The 19,213-nt window shown below is 51.4% G+C and overlaps 1 protein-coding gene across 5 annotated transcripts; it reads left to right on the plus strand.

Moving 5' to 3' along the window:
* The first annotated feature begins 1,506 nt into the window (after nucleotides 1–1,506).
* LAT2 (linker for activation of T cells family member 2) lies at nucleotides 1,507–17,559 on the plus strand. Of its 5 annotated transcripts, none has more exons than XM_083806518.1 (14): nucleotides 1,507–4,439; nucleotides 7,223–7,344; nucleotides 9,006–9,111; nucleotides 9,342–9,381; nucleotides 10,395–10,438; nucleotides 11,231–11,285; nucleotides 11,875–11,918; nucleotides 12,282–12,320; nucleotides 12,812–12,842; nucleotides 12,930–12,985; nucleotides 13,666–13,731; nucleotides 14,102–14,164; nucleotides 14,566–14,653; nucleotides 16,709–17,559. In XM_083806518.1, the coding sequence occupies exons 3-14, from the start codon at nucleotides 9,024–9,026 to the stop codon at nucleotides 16,725–16,727; spliced, it is 633 nt and encodes a 210-aa protein (XP_083662644.1). In that variant the 5' UTR covers nucleotides 1,507–4,439; nucleotides 7,223–7,344; nucleotides 9,006–9,023; the 3' UTR covers nucleotides 16,728–17,559. The 5 variants fall into 5 exon arrangements, with proteins under 5 accessions (XP_083662644.1, XP_083662643.1, XP_083662645.1 ...); XM_083806519.1 differs by lacking the exon at nucleotides 1,507–4,439 and adding an exon at nucleotides 4,446–4,637; XM_083806517.1 differs by lacking the exon at nucleotides 7,223–7,344 and having other exon boundaries at nucleotides 1,510–4,439.
* Nucleotides 17,560–19,213: the final 1,654 nt, after the last annotated feature.

Raw genomic sequence — 19,213 nt, forward strand, 5'->3', positions numbered from 1 at the left:
TGAGGCAGTCAGTGTATTATATATCCTGGCATATTCTAGCACAGCATCAGTTACTTTGGGGGCATTTTTTCTGGACTGGATTTTTGGGATTCCATTTTGTAGGTGACGCTTGTCTTAAAGTTTTAGAAAGGGGACTTTCTGTGGCTGAAGAGGAATTTGATTTCCAGCTGACTGGAATATTTCTCATCTGGCAGCTGAATCCCTCCTCTTATGTGTCACTTATCCCAGTACAGGATTTTAAGGAATCGAGTAAATATGAAGCAGCAGAGGGCCGTTTTTTAGTGTGTACATACACATTACATTTATATATTCTGCAGTGTATTCTGTTATTTGCGATACCACTTGGTATGGCGGTATTAGATCAGTCAGGGGCATTTAAAAACGTGTAATCATATTCTTGGACTCCGCTTTCTGAAATGATTTAATCCTTCGGTGCCAGACACTCAACTGTCAGGCCTGATGCACATTAGCAATATCCTGATGTCGTTGCATGCCCTGGGCTAACTGGGGAAACGTCCTACCAAAGCCGTATGTGTAGCTTGCACCTTTTCTGCTCATTAGGGAGCTTTGCAGGTTCCTCCCGGCGTCTGCTCACTCACACAACTTAGCTGGACACGAGGACTGGCAGGTCGGGTTCTGGCAGCACGCGCGGTGTTACGCTGTGCATACGGTGTCGCTGCTGTTAGGTCTGAGATCACGTTCCTCACGTTACTGTAGCTGCTCGGGTTATTAAATCTGAAGTATTTTACGGTTTCCTTTTCCACAGCTGCAATAACTGTTACATGGCATTGCCTGCCCAGCGGCAGGCTAATTTTAACGTCGACTTCCCTCATTTCTGTCCCTTTTGCAGAAAAGTCTGTCCAAGGGCTTTAAGGATCTTCAGCGCTGTTACAGAAACAACCTGCTTACCTGTAAGCTCTCAAATTCTTGTGCAAAGCTCTTAGAGTACCCCAGGGTTGGTGTCGTTGCTGGGATCACTGCTGGTTGCCACCTTTCTGCCCGGTAGGTCGCAGCCAGGGTAGTGTTCAGCATGGCAGGGATTTGCTTCCTACTATGAGATTGTTTTGTTCATGTCACCGTGCTCCCAAGATCCGCCTCTTTCCTTTAAATAAACCAAAAAATCACCAAGTACCTCTCTGAACCCCTGCAAAATCTGTACTGTAACCAATCTGTAAAATTTATATTGCTGTAAAAAATTAAATAAAAGCATTCAAACCTTCTAGGTTTTTGTGTTCAAATATAAGACTTATTTTGTCAGCAAGGATGAACTGAGCAGGATAAGAACAGGAAGAAGCTTTACAGCACCACAGGGATGTGCAGAATTAGTCCTTTCAAGTCTTACTTGGCCAAAATGCGTAAAGCACCTGGAAATCCTGGCTGTGAGCTTTCTTTCCACTGGGTGGTAGCAGCACGTATCTTCCGCGGTAACAGAGCTGCTTTCAGTTTCGGCTCGGTGAGATCGGATTTGCAGTGGGGCGTGCAGCTGGGGCAGGGTGGGAGGTGGCACTTCCCCTTTAGCTGGGGAAGTGCTCAGACAACTGTAGCTTAGAGGAAAGACGTTTCTTGGTCTTTACAAAAACGCGTGCGCTACTTCAGCAAGTCAGAAAATTTCCTCCGAGACATGGCTTTTCGTTAAAGCTGCCATGAAAACTTGGCAAAAACAAAAGCACCTTGTGATCGGGGTGATACGTGCTTGCTCTGGTCCCAAAGCTTGCTCCTGCAGGGGGGATTTGATCTGCGTGCAGATCTCACAGTGTCACTGGTAATTTACTTGCAAAATTTACGAGCTCCGGGAGAAAGATCCTGTTGGAGCTTGCAAAGCTTTCCTCAAAACTTTAAGCGTGTTTCTGCAGAAAGGCCAGGTTTAGCTGGTGCTTTTTTTTACTGATCACAGTTTCTCTGACCAGCGTTAGTCGTTAGCTCCAGCAAATGCAGCTGGTCCGTGATCAGGCCCCACCTTTATCAGAGGATGTCACCTGGCCCCCAGGGCATTCAGCAGGTAAGCTGGGGGGGGCCAGAAGCTGCCTTCCCACGGCCTCTCTGGGCCCCAAGAGATCTTTCTGCGGCTGGTTAGCTGTGTGGCAAAAGGAAGGGGAGAAAAAAAGAGAGTTGGGTTCGTTGGTAGAATGAACTGAAGGTAAATTTGCTCACAGGCAAAAGAAAGAAGCTGAAATGGGTCAGCTTTGAAAAAGGACAAAGAAAGATGGAATTGTAATATGATGTTTTCTATCATTTATTGTAGCAGATAAAAGCATGATGCTCCTGGCTTTGGCCGTTTACCAGGCTAGAAATGGTTTCTAGCAGTGGGTATGGATGGGGCACGGGGGTTACGGGAGTGTCAGGCACTGCGTGGAGCCTGGTACCGTGAGCGGAGTTTGATTCGGGAGCAGAACTTGTGGCCGTGTTGGTGGCCGCGTGGAGCGAGGGCTCTGACGCTGAAGTGCTTCTTGTGAGTAATATTAAATATATATATATATAAAAAACATAAATATGGACAAGAAATGGTGTCCATGTGGCCATCTGCCTTACTGCAGTAAGGCGAGAAAGGGACTGACATCCTCAAAGGGCGTCACTCGACCCGAGGGCTGCCGTAACGTACTCGGGGTGACCCCACTGCCTCGTATGGCCGATCGTTCTCGCTACCCGTGCTGCTCCTCAGGCACGGCAGTGGCTTTTACCTGCCCTGCAGGGGCTGGGCAGCCGTGCCGGGACGATGGGCGCCCGGCACGAGGTGCCTTTGCTCCAGCCCGTGCCAGCCTTGGTAACGTCCCTGCGGAGGCACTGAGTCATCTCTGAAGCTGTGAGGCGGATCAGAGAGGCTGCGGGCAAGTAAAGGGTCCCTTTTTAGCACTGGTTGTTCCTAATAAAATAATAAACTTCTTTTGATATGAAAAAGGAGAACTGTAATTGTCCCCAGCATAGTCAGAGCAACGGTTTTGCTATAAGCAACGGTTTTGTAAAGCTTCTGTCAGCTGCTTATGTTTAAATAGATAAATGCTGCTAGAAAATACGTAATAAACTACTTCATAGCTGTGAGCTCTGCCAGAAAAGCCCGTTTTGTAGCAGCTGGACTAGCAGTGGGAGGTGGTGCAGTTCTCATCCCGTGCACAGAGCCAGGCGTAAGCCCTACAAACCATTCACATTTGGCTCTTGTGCTTCTGGTCTCTGGTTCAGCCCCCACGTGCTGCGTTTTTTGATCCATGCCTGGATTTCACACGGGAGCCCTTTAGTTTTGCACCTCTGGTTCGAATCGGAGTAGATAAAATCTAAATACGAGCGCATAGGCGCACACAGTGGTTAACTGTCTTGACAGAGCAATGTTTCCTCTGACAGCCTGATAGCGAAGGTTCCCATCCCGGAGTTGTGGACGCTGTGAACAGATGATTATTTTATCATTTTTGTGATAGAAGAGTCCCCTTCCGGGGGAGAGAGGGAAGGGTGCAGCTCACTGGCTGCAGCATCTCGAGAGCGCCCCAGCTCATTTAAATACAACAAAATTTCCCTTGGCTGAATGATTTGCATGACCGTATGTATGTAGTGCCCTGGTGAGAGGCGGCACGAAGCGTTTTGTTTGCAGTTGTAAAACATGTGCCGGGCTGGCTGTTGCTCTCTGCTAGCTATAAATACGCGGGGCTGCCGCGTGCACGTCCTATTCTTAGAGCAGGATACGTGTCCCTGCGCTGTGTCGGGGCTTCAGGCCAGCAGTTATCACTGAGCCCTGTTTTGTAACCCCTCCTTAGTCTTTTCAAGTGCAAAAGAAAATCATCATCTACTCTTTGGGGGTTGTTTTATTGTTTTTTTCTTTATCAGTACAGTGCAATTGTGCCTGCTGTCTGCACGCTGCCGCTGCTGGAGCACGTGAGATGGTTTTGTTCTTACTGCTGGACAGAACGCACCTCGGTGGGGCTCCCAGTTTGTCCGCTAGCAGCAGCGACCTCAGGCTCTGCGCTGCCCTTCCAAGGCTGTCATCCTCTCTGTAAAACCTAAGAGAAGGCTTCCAACTTGTCTCACCTCTTCCAAGCTTTTTCAGGCAGCGCCTGCCGCAAGTAACGCTCAGCGCAATGATAATTTTCCTGGGGCTCTTTGCTAGAGGGGAAGTTATTGCTGGCGTTGAACGTTTGAGGGGCACCGCCAAATCTGGAGCTCGAGGGCTCCGGCAGCACGCGTGGCTCTTGCCCGAGCCTCTTCCTCTCCCCCTGTGGATCCGAACGGCTTCTGCGAGAGGTGACTCTGGGGGAGCACCGCCCGCGGGGCTCCCGCGAGCCGGAGAGGGGCTGACCGTCGGCCGGCGGCGGATGTTGGGGTTAATGATTCAGATGGTGACAGGAAACCAGAAGCTGGCTAACGATCCTCGGAGGAACCGGCTCCAGTGCTGGCAGCTGCGGCCGTGAGGTGCGCGAGGAGCTGGGACGGATGGGGACGGCCGGCTGAGGCTGCAGGTGAGCTGGGACGGGCGGGTGGCACCAAGGCTTTGGGGACCTGCAGGTTGTCCCGACGGAGCGGTGAGCTCACGGATCCTGGGCTGGAGCTCAGTGAGTGTTTTAGTGAAGGTATGGGGTCACCCCTGCCAGATCCCTCTGAAACGCGCCGTGTTACTCTCCGCTGCTGCTCGTGACCACCATCTGATGAGCTCCAAGGTAGGAAAATTGCCGAATATAACCCCTCAGCAGCATTGAGACCCCTCGAGATGAGAGCCCAGCATGTGCAATCCAGTTTGCCTGTTTTACGCTGTTATTTTTAACATCTCTTGTTCCCCTCTGCTGATGGCAGCGTGGCTTTTTTTAACTGTATTCTTTCTGCATTTGTTTCTACTAAAAGATTCTGGGCATTTTGGGGTCCCTGTAGCACAAGCAGGCCGTGCTGAGCTGCCAGCCCCACGGATGTGTCCGGTCCTGCTTTGGGCTCCTGCTTCTGGGACCACTGCATCCCACCGTGTCTTCCCCTCCAAGACCCACTCCCATAAAATAGCTGATTTTTGCTACACTTTGTGGATTTTCTGTCTTTTGGGGCTTACTGGGATCTTATGAATGTGTTTATTTTACTCCATATTAGTGCTTGAAATAACTAACCCCAGACAGAAAATAGATCTTTGTCTTTGCATCAGTTTTCTCTTGTGATCAATGCTCAGTGTAATGGGGGCTGTGAGGTAGACTCATTAGGAAAACTGGGGATAATTGTGGGATAATCCTGTGTAATAACAGCTCAAGTTCATTACTCTAGGGTAAATAGGAGAGCTTGTTACATAGGGGTACTTACTTACGGGCGCGCAAATTCCCTGTATCTTCAGTGCTTAATCTTGCATACCCCCAGACTCTGCAGGGAAGGGTGTTGCGTGGCTCAATGCTGCCCAAACCATGGGAAGTTAGGGACAATTACAAGATATTTCCATGAAATACGTCCTTATGCTGACGTGCATGCATGTGATTAGGATTTTGTGCTGTATTTTCCAGCTGAGGCTTTTAAAAACATTTTACAAAGTGCTCGTCTCTGTGGGAGTTCATTTATAATTTCAGTTGTCCCTCTTGTCCTGTGTCCTACTGAGATGTGCCTCCTGCTCTCCTGGCATAAAATAAAGCATGGTCTACTTGAATAGCTGTACAAAACCAGATCGTATCTATACCACAGCAGTTTTCTCAAGAAAAAATGACACTGGCATCAAATCTGGTAGAAAGTGGGTCATGCAGACCTCTGGAAGGAGCTTGCCTGAAGGCTCAGCACTGGTCATTGAAGTGGGTCCAACCACAGGAGCTTCCTTTGGTCTTCAATTTCTAAGACTTCAGTTTCTAAGTGGATGAGACTTTCTGCGGTAATCTGTGCAACGTAGACAAACAGAAAGTCGCGTTTCTTTTCTTAGAAACATTAGAGCCACTGGGTCAAGCTGAATATTGCATCTGTTCAATAAGTCCACGTTCTACATTTCACACAGCGAGTTTTTAAATAAACTCTCTGCTTTATAGTTCGTGCCAGTGACTCATCCAATCAGTCTGAATTAGTCTTAATTTATTGCAAATTGAAGACCATGAAACTAACTTTCAGGAGGGGAGGGAAGGCTGTTTGATATTTGATTTTGGGACATTTTTACAGATAGGTTTAGTATATGACCTAAAACAGCATTTTCAGTCTTTATCTTGCAGTGAAAATTTACAGAGTGGGCTTGGTATCTGTAAAGAGCCAAAAATGACTTCATCAGAAATGATCTGATAGAATAAAAAAATCATTTGAACCATGCCACATCAACGCGCTCCTCGCTCTTCTGGATTTTTGGCAAAAAGTTCAAGTTTTAAGTACTCTTAAAGGGTGACTAAATAAGCTTTTTGCACCTCATGCTGCTTCAGGAAAGCTGCCCCAGACTTTCCATCCCTCTGGCAATCAGGGATTTTATTTCTAGATTGTGCACGTTCAGTTTTTACCCTCTCGTTGCCACACTGGCGTTGTCTTTTAAAGTTAAATAGCATTTCGCACTTCTGCGTTTCTGTCCCAGACAGACTGTCAATGAATGTCTGCGTGCGCTCACTCTGCTTCAGCAGACTTAAAACCAGTGGCCTTCCAGCCCTCCCTGTAGAAACCAGCTCTCCTCCCGGGGCTGCTGATGGTGGCCCCGTTTCTGGGGACCGTCTTGTAACTCACACTGTCCCACTGCTGGAAGAAAGAAACCCTCCAGGTAGGGCTAGAAACCTCCTGCCCCAGCGGCCTGGGTGAGACAACTTACTGTACACACTGCAGGACCTTTTGCAAGTCATTTTCTTCCTCCCATTAGAAGAAAGAAAAAAAAAAAAAAAAGCTTGTTTTGTTGCTAGAAATAGCCAAGGATGTGAGAAGAGATGCCCTGTTCAGGCGGGTATGCTGCAGGGGTCCTTGCTTTGCCCACAATTCATTTATTTACCGTGGGTGCCTCAATTCATGGCCCACATTCATTCATTTATTTATTCTGGGTGCTGCTCTCAGGGCTGCGGGTCGTGGGCATCGCCTGCTGCGGGAGGTGCCACCGGCACCGGCTTCCTCCTGTAAGGAGAAACTTCTGCCAGTGCTAAAAAGGAGACGGACGCAAAAGGAGAAGGGATGTGTGTATAAACAGAACGGGCCATACCTTCACTCTCTGAATTTTACTTCTGAAGATCTGAAACTCTTCAGAAGGGATTTTTCTACATGCTTGAGTTTAGCTCATTGAAAGCAAGCCCTCTCAGCAGGCCCTTCACTCTCTGCGTCTTTCTCTTATGCTCAGGCCTCGTCACAGACCGCAGTGGCTCGAGCCTATGTATTCTCTTCGCCCATCTCCCCAAGGCAGAGAGCTGGGAAAGCACGTTCAGCCGCCTAGATAACTTATTTATAACCCGCCAGCAGTGAGTAAGTGCCTCCAGCCTTCTGCTTGTCATAAACGCGATCATCGCCCTCTCCCATCAGCTCCTTTCCGGCACAGACGTGTGATTTCTTGCCTCGGCACCAAGGTGCTGGGCAGCAGAGGGGAGGAGCGGTGCCCACTCCGTCTGAGCTCCCCACCTGGGCAGGACCCCAGAAATCCTGCTCTCATTTGGTCCGTGTTTTTTTTTTTAATTATTTTTAATTTACTTTTTTTTGAGGCATATGGTTTATTTTGGGAATTAAAACTGCTTGACCCAAGCGCTTAACTAAATACTTGCAGCAGAAATGTGGCATTGTTGGACCCCCTGTGAACTCCCTGAAACGGCAGCAAGCCCTGCAGGTTCACTATGCATTTCCAATACAGCACCAATGAGATATTTCATGCCTTACGAGAGGAGGTTCTGTAACAAAAAAAAAAAAAAGGATTTTCATTGACTTGTGTGTTTGCTGAATGCAAATAATAACATCCAGCCTGGGGCCGTGCTTGTGCGTCGATGCTGGCGGGGATGCTGAGCGGAAGCAGAGGCGAGGTGCCCGTTCAGCAGCCCCTGTGAGCAGTCCTAGTTCCCAGAGAGAGAAGGGTTCGGGAAGTGGCCGGTTTTGTTACGTTACTGACCGCTATAGAAATAAAACCACCGCTAGAAGGGAGATGGTGACCTGCCCTACAAAGGCACGAACTAGGTCAGTGCTGTTGGGCTCTTTCAGCTTTGCCTTACCTTAAAAAAAAAAAAAAAAAAAAAAGATAGAAAACAAAACACCCCAAAACCTGCCTTTAATAATAATGATAATTAATAATAATAATCAGCACCACCACAGCTCGCGCCGTGCCCTGGTCATTAGGCTGCTGGTGCAGGACTGGGGTCCCACCGCCGGATCACAAACCTCCCACCAGTGTCTCCAGCCAAGACTGGTGTGCAGGGGAGGGCGTCTGTGCGATTCTGGGAGCTGCATGGCCACCGTGTGGGGAGGCCTTTGGGTTTTCTTTTGCGTGAGCCACTTTGGGTTTTCATTTGTGTGAGTCGAGGGTCACTGTGACTGGCAACTTGGGGAAAGGAATGTTATTTATTCCTTTACGCAAGCAGAGGCTGAGCAGGGCGGAATCCAGCTGCTGCTTTCTATATGAAATATATATATATTTTTTCTCCCCCTCCCTATCCACAGCAGCTATAACAACACCGTCCAGACTTGAGCTGTGATATGGGAGATTCGGGTTAGGCAGCAGGGAAAATTCCCACCTGGCAGCCCAGTGAGGTTCTGGCCTCCGGCGAGGTGTAATATCTTCAGCACTAGGGGCTAAAGAGGAAGGTTTAGGGGAAAAAAATCTGTAGGTAAAGAAAATCTGGCCCTGGGGAACAGGAATGGGCTAAGTGATCAGTCCCAGTCCCAGCAGGCTGCTTTCTGTTATGTGTGTAGGTTTGTGTTTCAAAGGGAGAAACTGAAGCCAAATCATGGTGATTATTGAATGAGCATTCGCTGTTGCTCGTGGAGTCACCCGGCGTGGAAAGGAGGGGAAGAGCAGGTGCACGAGACATCTCGAGGCCGCAGGCGGTGCTGGGGTGTATCACTGACAGTAGTTCTGCCTGAAGCAGAGCAGGCAGGTCCGGCATCGCGGAGCCTCACGGGTCGCTCTCGGGGCTGTGTTGCAGGCTGGACACCGCGGGGCCATGGCGCAGCTGGAGCTGCTGTGGGTGGCCGCCGCGCTGATGCTGCTCGGGGCAGCCGTCAGCGCCTGCGTCAAGTGCCAGCTCTCCGGTAAGGTGCTGCCGTGGGCACGGGGACCCCGGGGCTGGCCGGGAGGGTGCTTTCCTTCCGGGGTGTCCCCTCTGCAAGGGGGGGTGCTGGGTGCCTGCAGCTCAGGAGGCTGCAGGATGGGGCTGGGGTCCCCACAAGGAGTTTCCTGAATGCATTTCAGCGGTCCTTCCCTTTCTGATCTCAAAGGCCTGCGTCACCCTTTTGTAAGAGCTTGCTTTCTTTTCTTTCAGGTACAAGGCGAGAAAAGAAGCAGAGCAAGCAGACAAGTCAGTAAGTTGCCTTTTGCCATAATGTTTCTCCCCAAAACTGTTTGGGAGACCCTGGCCAGACCCAGACCCACTGCATGCCCTGCACATCCACCAGCTGGGCAGTGCTCCTCCAATATCTGGACTTCACACGAAATAATACGTATATATATATTTATTATTTAACTATATTTATGAATATATTCTGTATCTTCTATATATCTGTACCCCAGCTCTGCCGCCGGCAGTGCACAAGGCAGCGTGCCCCAGTAAAGGGGGAATGCCGTCACAAGGAACAACCCGAAATGAAGCTGTGCCCACGAGACCCGTGAGTCAGTAACCCGATGGAAAAATGTCTGGAAAAATAGGAAGGGCACATCCCTGCCTTGTCCTGTCATGGACGGACAGGGAGAGACGCATGGCTCCACAAGCAAAGCTCTGCCCGGTGCTGGTAGGGACGCATGCCAGAGCCAGCCACCACAGCTGCAGCTCAAACAGTGAAGGAAACACGACCATGCACACGCACACCCCCTTATTTCCTTCGCTAACAGACAAACCACAGCTAAATGATATTAAGAAAAAAAAAAAAAAAGCCAACACTTTTTTAACCTTTGATAAAGGAGCGAGCGTGGTGTGAAGGGGCTCTGTCAGAGGCCAGGCTGCCTGGCAGCGGGGCTCTGTGTCCTTCACGGAGCGACGCAGGAGCCAACGATGGCTCCGTCCCACCGCGAGCCTGCGCTGTTGTCCTGGCTTGTTGGAATTGGTGCCTGGTTTCAGTTGTTAGATTTCGGGCTCATGGTGTGCCCAAAGACATCTTCCTCACCCCTGGGTTTTTCCCTTGGCTGGCGTTGGCCGCGCTGCCCATGGGCCTCAAACATGTCTCTGCTGTGGAGGCCCACACAGAGGAGGCCCAAAGGGAGGCGGAGGGGAAGAATGGCCTCAGGGCCACCGTGGGTCTGTGTGGTCTGCAGCACCGGGTCTATTTTCCGTGTCGTGCACCCCACGGTTCAGCTGACGTGGTGCTTCTGTCTTTTCCAGGCTCGGAAACCAGCAGAGCTTTGAGGTGATTCGGTCCCACTCCAGTGAGTACGGCCCTTGCAGGGGCACGGGGTGGGGGCTCTGTGGGCACAGGGCAAGGCTGTGTGAAAATAAAAAGGTGACCAGAAAGCCAGGCAGCTGCTGGCAGTGTGGAAGCCTCCTTAGGCGCTTCTGGGCGTGTGGATTCCGAACTCCCACAAAAATCTACGTTTCCATTGAGAACAAATCACTAAAACGGTGGAAGCGCAGGAGCTGGTTGGTTTGGGCCCCTGACAGCACGCTGCTGGCGCTGCGGGGAAGCCCGGAGCAATCGCAGTGACTCATCCGTCATCGCCCTCTCGCTGCTTCCTGCGGCGGGGCTGGTTGCACGCTGACCTTTTGGTTCCTACCCTGACCGAGCCGCTGGCAGGGCTGCAGCAAATGTCACCGGCACTGCCCGGCCCTGTCCCACCAGGCCCCAGCAAGTGTCCGCCCCCTCCCAGCCGAAGCTGGAGGCCCGTTGGCGCAGCTCAGCTGGGCAGAAAGGGTGCTGAGCGCGCAACAGGCCCCCAAATTGAGCGTGTTTGGGGGAGAATAGGAAATAAGGCAGCGATTAGGATTGTGGCTTCCTCTGATGTGTTTGCTAGCTCTGCTGCCTGCACAGGCAGCGCGTTTCTCTCTACTCGTTTCCCATTTGGGCCTTGGTGTGCTTTTGAGGAACAATTTGGAAGCTGTTTCATGGCATGTTAGAGTAACGCTTGCCAATACTGGGGAATTCACAGCATTGGATGCTCCGTGCTTACGTTGTAATATCTGCTGCCATGGTCTTTAACATCTCGTTTTGTTCTTGGTGCTAGCTGTAACGCGAAGGCTAGACCAGATTAAGGAACCTGAAAACTTCACAATAACAAGGTAGGTAAAAAAAACACATACACAACAAGGCATAACCTAGCTGTAGAGGCAAGCGTGGATGAAGTCCACCCAGCATATGAGAATGCCGAGGGTTTGGGACCGGGTGCTGTGCCTTGTAGGTGTGGCTCGAGCTGTGCTTAATTATTGCTGGTCAGTCGTGGGTTTAGTCTTTTTCTGAATTTTCTTCAGCCTATCTGCATCTTACTCATAGTATTGAAGTCAAACCCAAGGAAACAGGCCATGGTTGTCTGTAACAGGTATACCACAAAAAAGAACCTGCTGTTCTTTGCTTATAAGCAGTTTGACATGAGAGATCCCCTCCTGCCCACCACCAGCGCCCCAGGAAGCAGGGCAGCAATAACTGCTGCACTACCCAGGCGTGGTCATCCCCACCTTGGGGTTTCACCCCAAACCTGTCAGCTCGATGCATTTCCTGTCGCAAACAGACAAGGGGGTTTCACGGACAGAGGTTTTCCTGCGGTTTGCTCAGAGCTGAGGATTTAGCTCCCTTCTCCTGCAAGCCCCAGCTACAAACAGCACATTAGCCCGACAGCACCTGCAGACACACGCAGTGCTCGCTCTCTTTCAGGAAAGCCCACGAGGAGCTCGGTGCCTCCCGTCCCCTTGGTATTGGTGAGTATCTCCGCCAGGACGCTCGCCCGCTCGCTGGGCTCTGCACCCACATGGCAGTGGGGACAGAGCAGCCACAGAATTCCTGGGTGGGGATGTAGCAAATCTCCGCTTGTTTATGGAGCAGGGAGCTCCCTTTGTGTCTACATGGGGACACTTGATAAGAACTGGATCTGAGGGTAAAGATCCAGGCTGGTTTGCTACAGCTCACCAGTCCTGGTTAGAGCCATGGGGCTGGATAATCTAAAATCCGCCCCTGGCCGTTCCCACTGTGTCCATGCTGTCTGTGAGCTGCGAAGGCAGCTGGTGGCGGGTGTCCCCTGCCCGCTTCCCATCATAACGTCCCCCTGTGCTTTATCGTACCAGAGAGCAGGACCGAGCCCCGGTACCAGAACTTCCTGACAGGTACGTGCCACACGGGTGGCTTTGGGGGCTTGGGGCAGCTTGTGATGGGCAGCGGATGAGGCAGGTGGGAAGCGGTGTGCTGCGGGTCTGGCTTGCTGCTTTTAAGCTGCACGTGATTTAATTAATGGCTAAGAGAAGGGCTTGAGGTGCTCATGGCAGCCCCCAGCTCCCTCCTGGAGCTGGCATCAGTCCTGTGAGGATTATTGCAGTGCGGGGCTGTACTCCTGGAGCTAGCATCAGCCCTACAAGGACTATTGCCATGTGGGACTGCACTGCACTCTCCCAAAACGGGGGCTACATCCCCGATCTCCCCCTCACCTGGCAGAGTCCATCCTGCTCTGCTCAGGGCTCCCAGCCCTGCTCGGTGCTGCCTCTGTGGGTTTTGGGGCCTGCTGCCTGCCGGGGCCATCCGCTATGACCAGGCTTGGAGAATTTGGGGGTTTTAAGTTTATGTGGTTGGTGTGCTAACAGGAAATCCCTTGTGCTTGCAGAGGACTACCTGTGCGAGGATGCTGCCTACGTGTAAGTGGCCACGGTCGCTCGCCACCACTCAGAGGGCCATGGGCCTTCCTGGGCAGCCGCAGCTGAGCGAGGTTTTCCTTCTTGCAGGGAGCCCATCTCTGTGGATTTCTATGAGCATGCCAAGTGCTTCACCTCACCCAACGGTAAGGTCTCCACGCGAGCACCGCCACAGCCTCCAGCACCAGCACGGCGTGCCGGCTGACCCGTGGCTGCAGGGAGCCCGCAGGGAGCCTGCAGTGCTGCCCCTCTCCACTTCGCTGTCCCATCACCATTCAGCCCGAGGCAGGCGCAGTCCAGGGGGTGCCTTGCACCAAAAGGAGGGCTTCAAATGTTTTGTGTGCTTGGCTTATTGGGGTAGGGAGTGAAGGTGGGGCAAAACACACTGCTCCATTCAAAGGCACCTTCTCAAGGCAGATATTGCATCCATGAAACGTTCTCGCCTCCCTGGGCACTCAGCGTTTCACTGCACTGACTTGGGCATCAATCTGTTACCTGAAATGAACTTGAGAACGCGAAGCCTATTTTTTATTTAAAGAGATTGAGAGGAAGTGGGGAAAAAAATTATTATTTACCAAAAATTACCTTATTCCAAAAAAACACAACCCTTGTGTGGCTCAGCTGCCCACAGGCACATCCAGAGAGCTGACCTGCACGGGCTGTCCCCGAAACTGACACTTTTTAGTCTACAGCATGTTTTGTTGTGGTCAACAGCCCTCTCCTGCAGGCAGCTGACAGCAGAGCACAAAGCCCATCGGGAGCTGAGCCCTTCCCGCACTGCTCCTGCTTCCCTACATCCTTTTTCCCCCTTTCTTCTCTCTGCCAGCCAAAGAGGAGGATTCCCATTCCTACCAGAATGTCTTCATTGGGGACGCTTGTGGCTCCGGGCTGGGTACGTGCAGCGCTTTGTGCCGACTTTCATCGCGATTTAGCCCCCAGCTCAGGTTGCTCATCACTGCCAGCACAAGGTGCTGGACCACAGGGGCTTTGGGCTTCTGTCCTGGGCTGTCACAATCGAAAAATGAAGCTGTTTTGCTTTCCTTTGGCGCTGCCCACGCCGCTCCGTTTGGAGTGATGAGGGGAGGCAGGAGCGTGGGGCTGCCCCAAGCCCATCCGTGCCTGCAGAAGCCAGGGCGGGGAGGTGGCTGAGGCAGTGTCACCAGCCTGCGGTGGGACGGTGGCACTGGGTGGGGGTTCCCAGGGCCCGCTTTTAGCCCACTCGCTGTTCAGCATCATCCTGTCCAAACTCTGCTTACTCACAGATGACGTGGATGACTACGAGAACAGCACGGCGATACACGCGTGGAAAATCGAGCAAAGTGCAGGTATGTCCTCAGCAGCTGCTTGCTGCTTACGGTCTCGGCTCGTGGGTGGGATGCCTGCTGCGCTACACGGTGCTCGGGGCAATGCAGTCATTGGCCCTTTTTGGGATCTTTTTCCATCCATGATGAACAACTAAGCATGCAAACTGCCACATACATTTGGCAGTTTTACGTGTGACTGTGGCTGCGGTGGGACGGGGCGTTCCCAGTGCTTGGAAGGCCACCACGGCTGTGCCCGTCTCGAAGCCCCTCTGAAACCCTGATGCTGTGATGTGAGGTTTCTTAGCCCGGATACAAAAATGTGTCAATGCTGAAGGCTAAACGTGCTGGCCAGACACACAGCGTGCATGGTGGGTGTTTTCAAATTATCCCAATTAATGATGGGTGCTTTCCTTCTTCATTAGCAGCGCTGTACATAGAGAGCCAGGACGAGGAGCCGGACTACGTTAACACCGACCCCGCGTTGGACCCCACCCTGCTGTCAAAGCAAAGGTAAGGAGAGCAAACACTTGATGAACATATTTAGGGGAGGAAACCAATTCTGAGCAGCTTTGGGCCGTGTGCTGCGGGCAGGACCCCCAGACCCCGCTGGTTTGTGCAGTGTGGGGGCAGAGCACAGCAAGGAGTCCCCTCGAGCCCCAGCTGGTGCTGCACACCCTGCTCTGCGCTCAGCAGCAACCCAGTAGCTGCTGATACCGAGTTTCTGGAGGCAATTAAAAGTCAAAAGCATGCGCAGAGCGCCCTGAAGTCTTCCTGCAGCTCTGAGCGAGTGGTTGACAAAATACATTGTCAGTACGGAAGAAAACCAGCCCTAGAGACACCAAACTCCATGACAGGGGCTGCTTTACGGCCCCAAATGGGCCCCCGCAGCCCTTGTGGGGAGTCTGCAGTAAATGCCAGCTGAGCCATCAGCAGAGATCAAAAAGGCAGGGGAGTGGGTGTGGGTTGCTGGGAAAGGGTTAAAAAAACCCACAACCATCACCGTGCTCGTGTATGAGTCTGTGGTTTCTCTACAGTGTGCAGTGCTGGTCACCCTGCTCGGGACTGGAGCCCAGCCGGGACAAGCACTGGGACCAGTATCACTCCCCACTGGGTTTTTGCTCTCCGAGCACCTGCAGGACCCAGTGGGATCATCCCTGTGCCAAGTGGCACCCACAAACTGCAGGTGCCAGTGGCAGGCAGACCCCAGATGGGATTTTTTTGAAACCATGTGAAGTGTTTAAGGCTTGCCATCACCATCCAAAGCCCCGTTCTCTGTGTTGCAGCATTTGCTTTGAACTTCAGCAGCCCGTCCTCAGCAGCATGTGCCCTTACAAACACTGCTGGAGGGGTGCTGTGCCCAGGGCAGGTTGTGCTTTTTGGCTGAGGACTCTGCCGTGTGTCACTCGGGTCGCATCCCAACATCACACGCACGTGGTCTGGCCGGCAGCAAATTCAGCTGGGTCTGCTGCACACCTGGCGTGGGGACCCGCGGCCCAGCATCTCTGCCGGGACGGGGACAGCACCTGTGTGTTGTGGTTTAACACCACGCCAGCTGCGTGCACGAGCCCCAGCATGAGCGATGTGCTCAGCACCTCCCTTTTGCTTGAGCTGGAGTGAACTGAGATCGTGCTGTAGAAACGGGCTGCTTCAGATAGGGCTGCAGAGAAGCTCGCTTTGTTTGCCTTTTGGAAGGTGTTTATGGAATAGCCAGGCACCATGATAGCTGCGTATCTGGAGGGAAGGAAGCAAGCCAGGTTATCCCTGAAATAAATGAAAGGGCCGTAGTGGTAACTTTTACAAGCACATCTGCATTTATTCCTCTTCCACCGAGAAATTTCAGGGATGAAGGGATTACATCTGTGCATTAGTCACAGCATGGCCCTCCTGCTTTTTGCTCTGCTGACGGCTACGCAACACTAGGCTGCTCCATTTGCTGTTTGTAGTGGGGACAGTGCCCACCTCACTTGGAGATGGGAGAGGAACAAATGGGGCTGAGAGATGCCCAAAACCTTTAGCACAGCTACTGTAATGATCCCTCCTGATTTTGTGGAGAGCAACAATCAAAGCAGCACCAGGGCTACCACAAATAGACCCCTAGATGTGATAAGGGGTGCTGGGAAGCCAGAAGAGGGAGGGATTGCTGTCCTGAGGAGTCCTGGTGATGCAGATTTTCTGGGAAGACCTCCAATCCTAAGCCCTGGCAGAATGCTACCATGTGTAAATTACTTCTGGTGGCTCTGTAAGTAAATTAAACTTGACAATGCACTTTTTGCCATTATAACACTGCCTCCATTACAGCTTTTGCTAGCAGAGCTGTGCTGTGCAATCCCCGTGCCCAGCCACCATGGGTCTGCCACTGAGGATGGATGGGTTCAGAAATGGGCTGCCGGCCCCGCTGTGCTCTCTGCTCTGCTCTGGGGCTGCTGCCCAGACCTGCACATTCCGCAGTGCTTCAGAGGTCTGCTTCCCTACCTGGGAAGGAAATGCAACAGGCAGCAGGGCTAAGAAGGTGAAACCGGGGACTAAAAGTCAGTGGACTCACTGTTTTCCCCCTCTTCTTTCTAGTAAACTGCGTGAAGTCTGAAGGAGCCCTTTGCCGAGCTGTAAGGGCACACCCAGCCAGCATGTACATAGGGAAAGAGGAGTCTTCGATCCCACAGTGAAATCTTCTCCAGATCGTGCCCAAGATCGTGTGGAACAGGTGCCGCTGAGAGGAGGAAAGGCTCTGCTTGAAGTCCAGCTGCAGACGTGCGTTGGTGGGAGCGCTCTGCCCGGCAGCGAAGCCTGGCCGACCCCTTCAGCGGCTCCCTCGGGCATGCCACAAGCTCGTTATCCCGTCTCACTTCCCTGCACGTCTGCTGGAGGGAGGACGGCTACTCTGTGCAATGTTTTCTCCTGTCAAGCATGAAATGAATCTTTAAATTGCTGAGCGGTAATGCAGCCAACTACTTAATTTGTCAGGCTGACTCATGCACGATGGCATTCAAACACGGGGATTATGTTCTGATTTAGTTCCTATGCTCTCCTGCAGAAGCTGTTTCCTACAGGAGAGGAACTGGCAAGGCAGAGGTTGCTGTTACAGCAGCAGTGGTTCTCTGGAGCTAAATGAGATACCAAACTGCTCACAAAAGCTAAGGACTAAAGAGGATTAAATCCTCATCTTATTCACAGCTTGTAATTCCCAGTGTCTGTGGCAGTTCTCCTTGTGTTTCGTTATCCGTTTTATAACGATACAAAGGCACTGCAACAACTGACAAGGTCCGATCCACTGCCGTCAGCCTCAGAAATTGCACTGGTCCTTCAGATTTGTCGTAGGAACATCAGTTCTGAAACATAACCCTTGTCTCTTGAGCCCTCATGTACAGATTTGGCTCTGTCATAGCACTTATTTATTAAAATTGAAAAACCTCCAAAGCAAATCTGGCATTTTATTACGGTTTGCTATGATGTGTATGTTGTCTTTGTGATCGAGTGAGATAGGCTGAGATGGGAGCACGTGTAGAAATGACACCGAATGGCGTGCAGGATCCTACTGGGAGAAAACAGAGCTCCACAAAGCCTTATTCCTCAAAATTGGTTCAGAAAACTATTCTTCAAGAAGGGAAGAGGCCCACAGCACTCATCTCCAGGACTGGTAAGAACGAGCAGAGAAGAGGAGCTAAGGGCGAGTGAGCCCTGGAGTGGGAGAAGGGGATGTCAGGTGCTTCCTGCTGCAAATGTCTCGGCTGTATTTTTAGCAGAATTGCTGAGAGCGTGGGGCCACTGCTCGTGTAGCTGAAATAGCAGGTGGTTTGGTGTTTGGCTTGGAACCTTTACTTCTGACTCCTACAACAGCATTTACTCCTGCTCCTGCAGGACTTTTCCGGCAGAGAAAATAGCGCACTTCAGGAGCGTCCCTAGGCAGAGCTATCAGCCTGCCTTTCTACTTACCCCTCCCAGTTCAGCTTCTGCTCATGCCCTCTTGTTTTCTGATGTTTAAATGCCCTGCAAAAAGCTGGTGTGACTGGGGGACACTGGCCACAGAGAGGAGGAACATGCTGGCATCCCAGAGCGCCTGGTGCAGACACGGTGACAGCCACAGCATGCACTGGCTCTGCACAGCCTTGCAGACAGGCAAGGAGATGAGGAGAGCCCTTTGCTGCTGAAACAGAGCATCTGGCCCACGCTGGGCCACGAAATTGTCATCCTTGGTGACTAATTGAGCACCTGAAGAAGCTCCCACTTTTCATGAAGTGCTGCAGACTAGATTTTTCAAGATCTGCTGGAGGGAAAGTGCTCCATTTTCAATGACGTGCAGTGATGTTGCACCTACTTGTGATTCATCTCATAACCAGAGGGAGACATTAAGCACTTAAGATACGTTTATCAGCGGTAAAAGATCCTCGGCAGGCAGCAATAGATCCAGTTAAAGGACTCCCAGAAAGTTCTAGCTGTTAGGTGAGCGTGCGGCCAAAACATTAAAACACAAAATTCTTCTCACTAAGCAGGGAGGCAGATTAGACCAGTTACGTTTTCCTGGAATGAGGTTCCTTCATTGCCAGAATCTGAAAGTTGCAGCGCCTAAGCAGTAGCTAGATCTGGAGTCTGTTCCCTCGCCTTACTGGGACCGAGCAAATTGCCCTCCTTCAGCTCTCCAGAACAGCCAGCTGCAGAGAGGGGTAAATCCTTCCTCAGCTTTGTAAAGCTCCTGAAGTACTTTTCAGCCAGTGATCTCATTATGCTGGAAGATATCCAGGGACTCTTACAGTAAACTTCATCAACATTTATAGTCTTGTTCTGAAAGACTTAAGGTTTTTCTTTGCGATGGGTGAGGACGTACATGCGTGTTCACTGACCTGCTGTCCTTTCAGGACCCATTTTTAGGTGTGCAAGGATTATTTCTGGTGCTAAACCAAAACTGTCAGATCCTGTGTTGCCTGACAAAAATTCAAGAATTGACATCTCCCATGGGTACATATAGCTCCTTTTCCTCACGTTAGGTAGGCAGCCAAGTGAGCAACGCGCTTCCTGTTTTCAATTTAGAAGACACATTAAATGTCATTTTGGCACTGCTGCTATGGCTATCGCAAA

The sequence above is a fragment of the Anser anser genome, assembly GCF_964211835.1.
Source record: "Anser anser genome assembly, chromosome: 20".
Lineage (NCBI taxonomy): Eukaryota > Metazoa > Chordata > Aves > Anseriformes > Anatidae > Anser > Anser anser.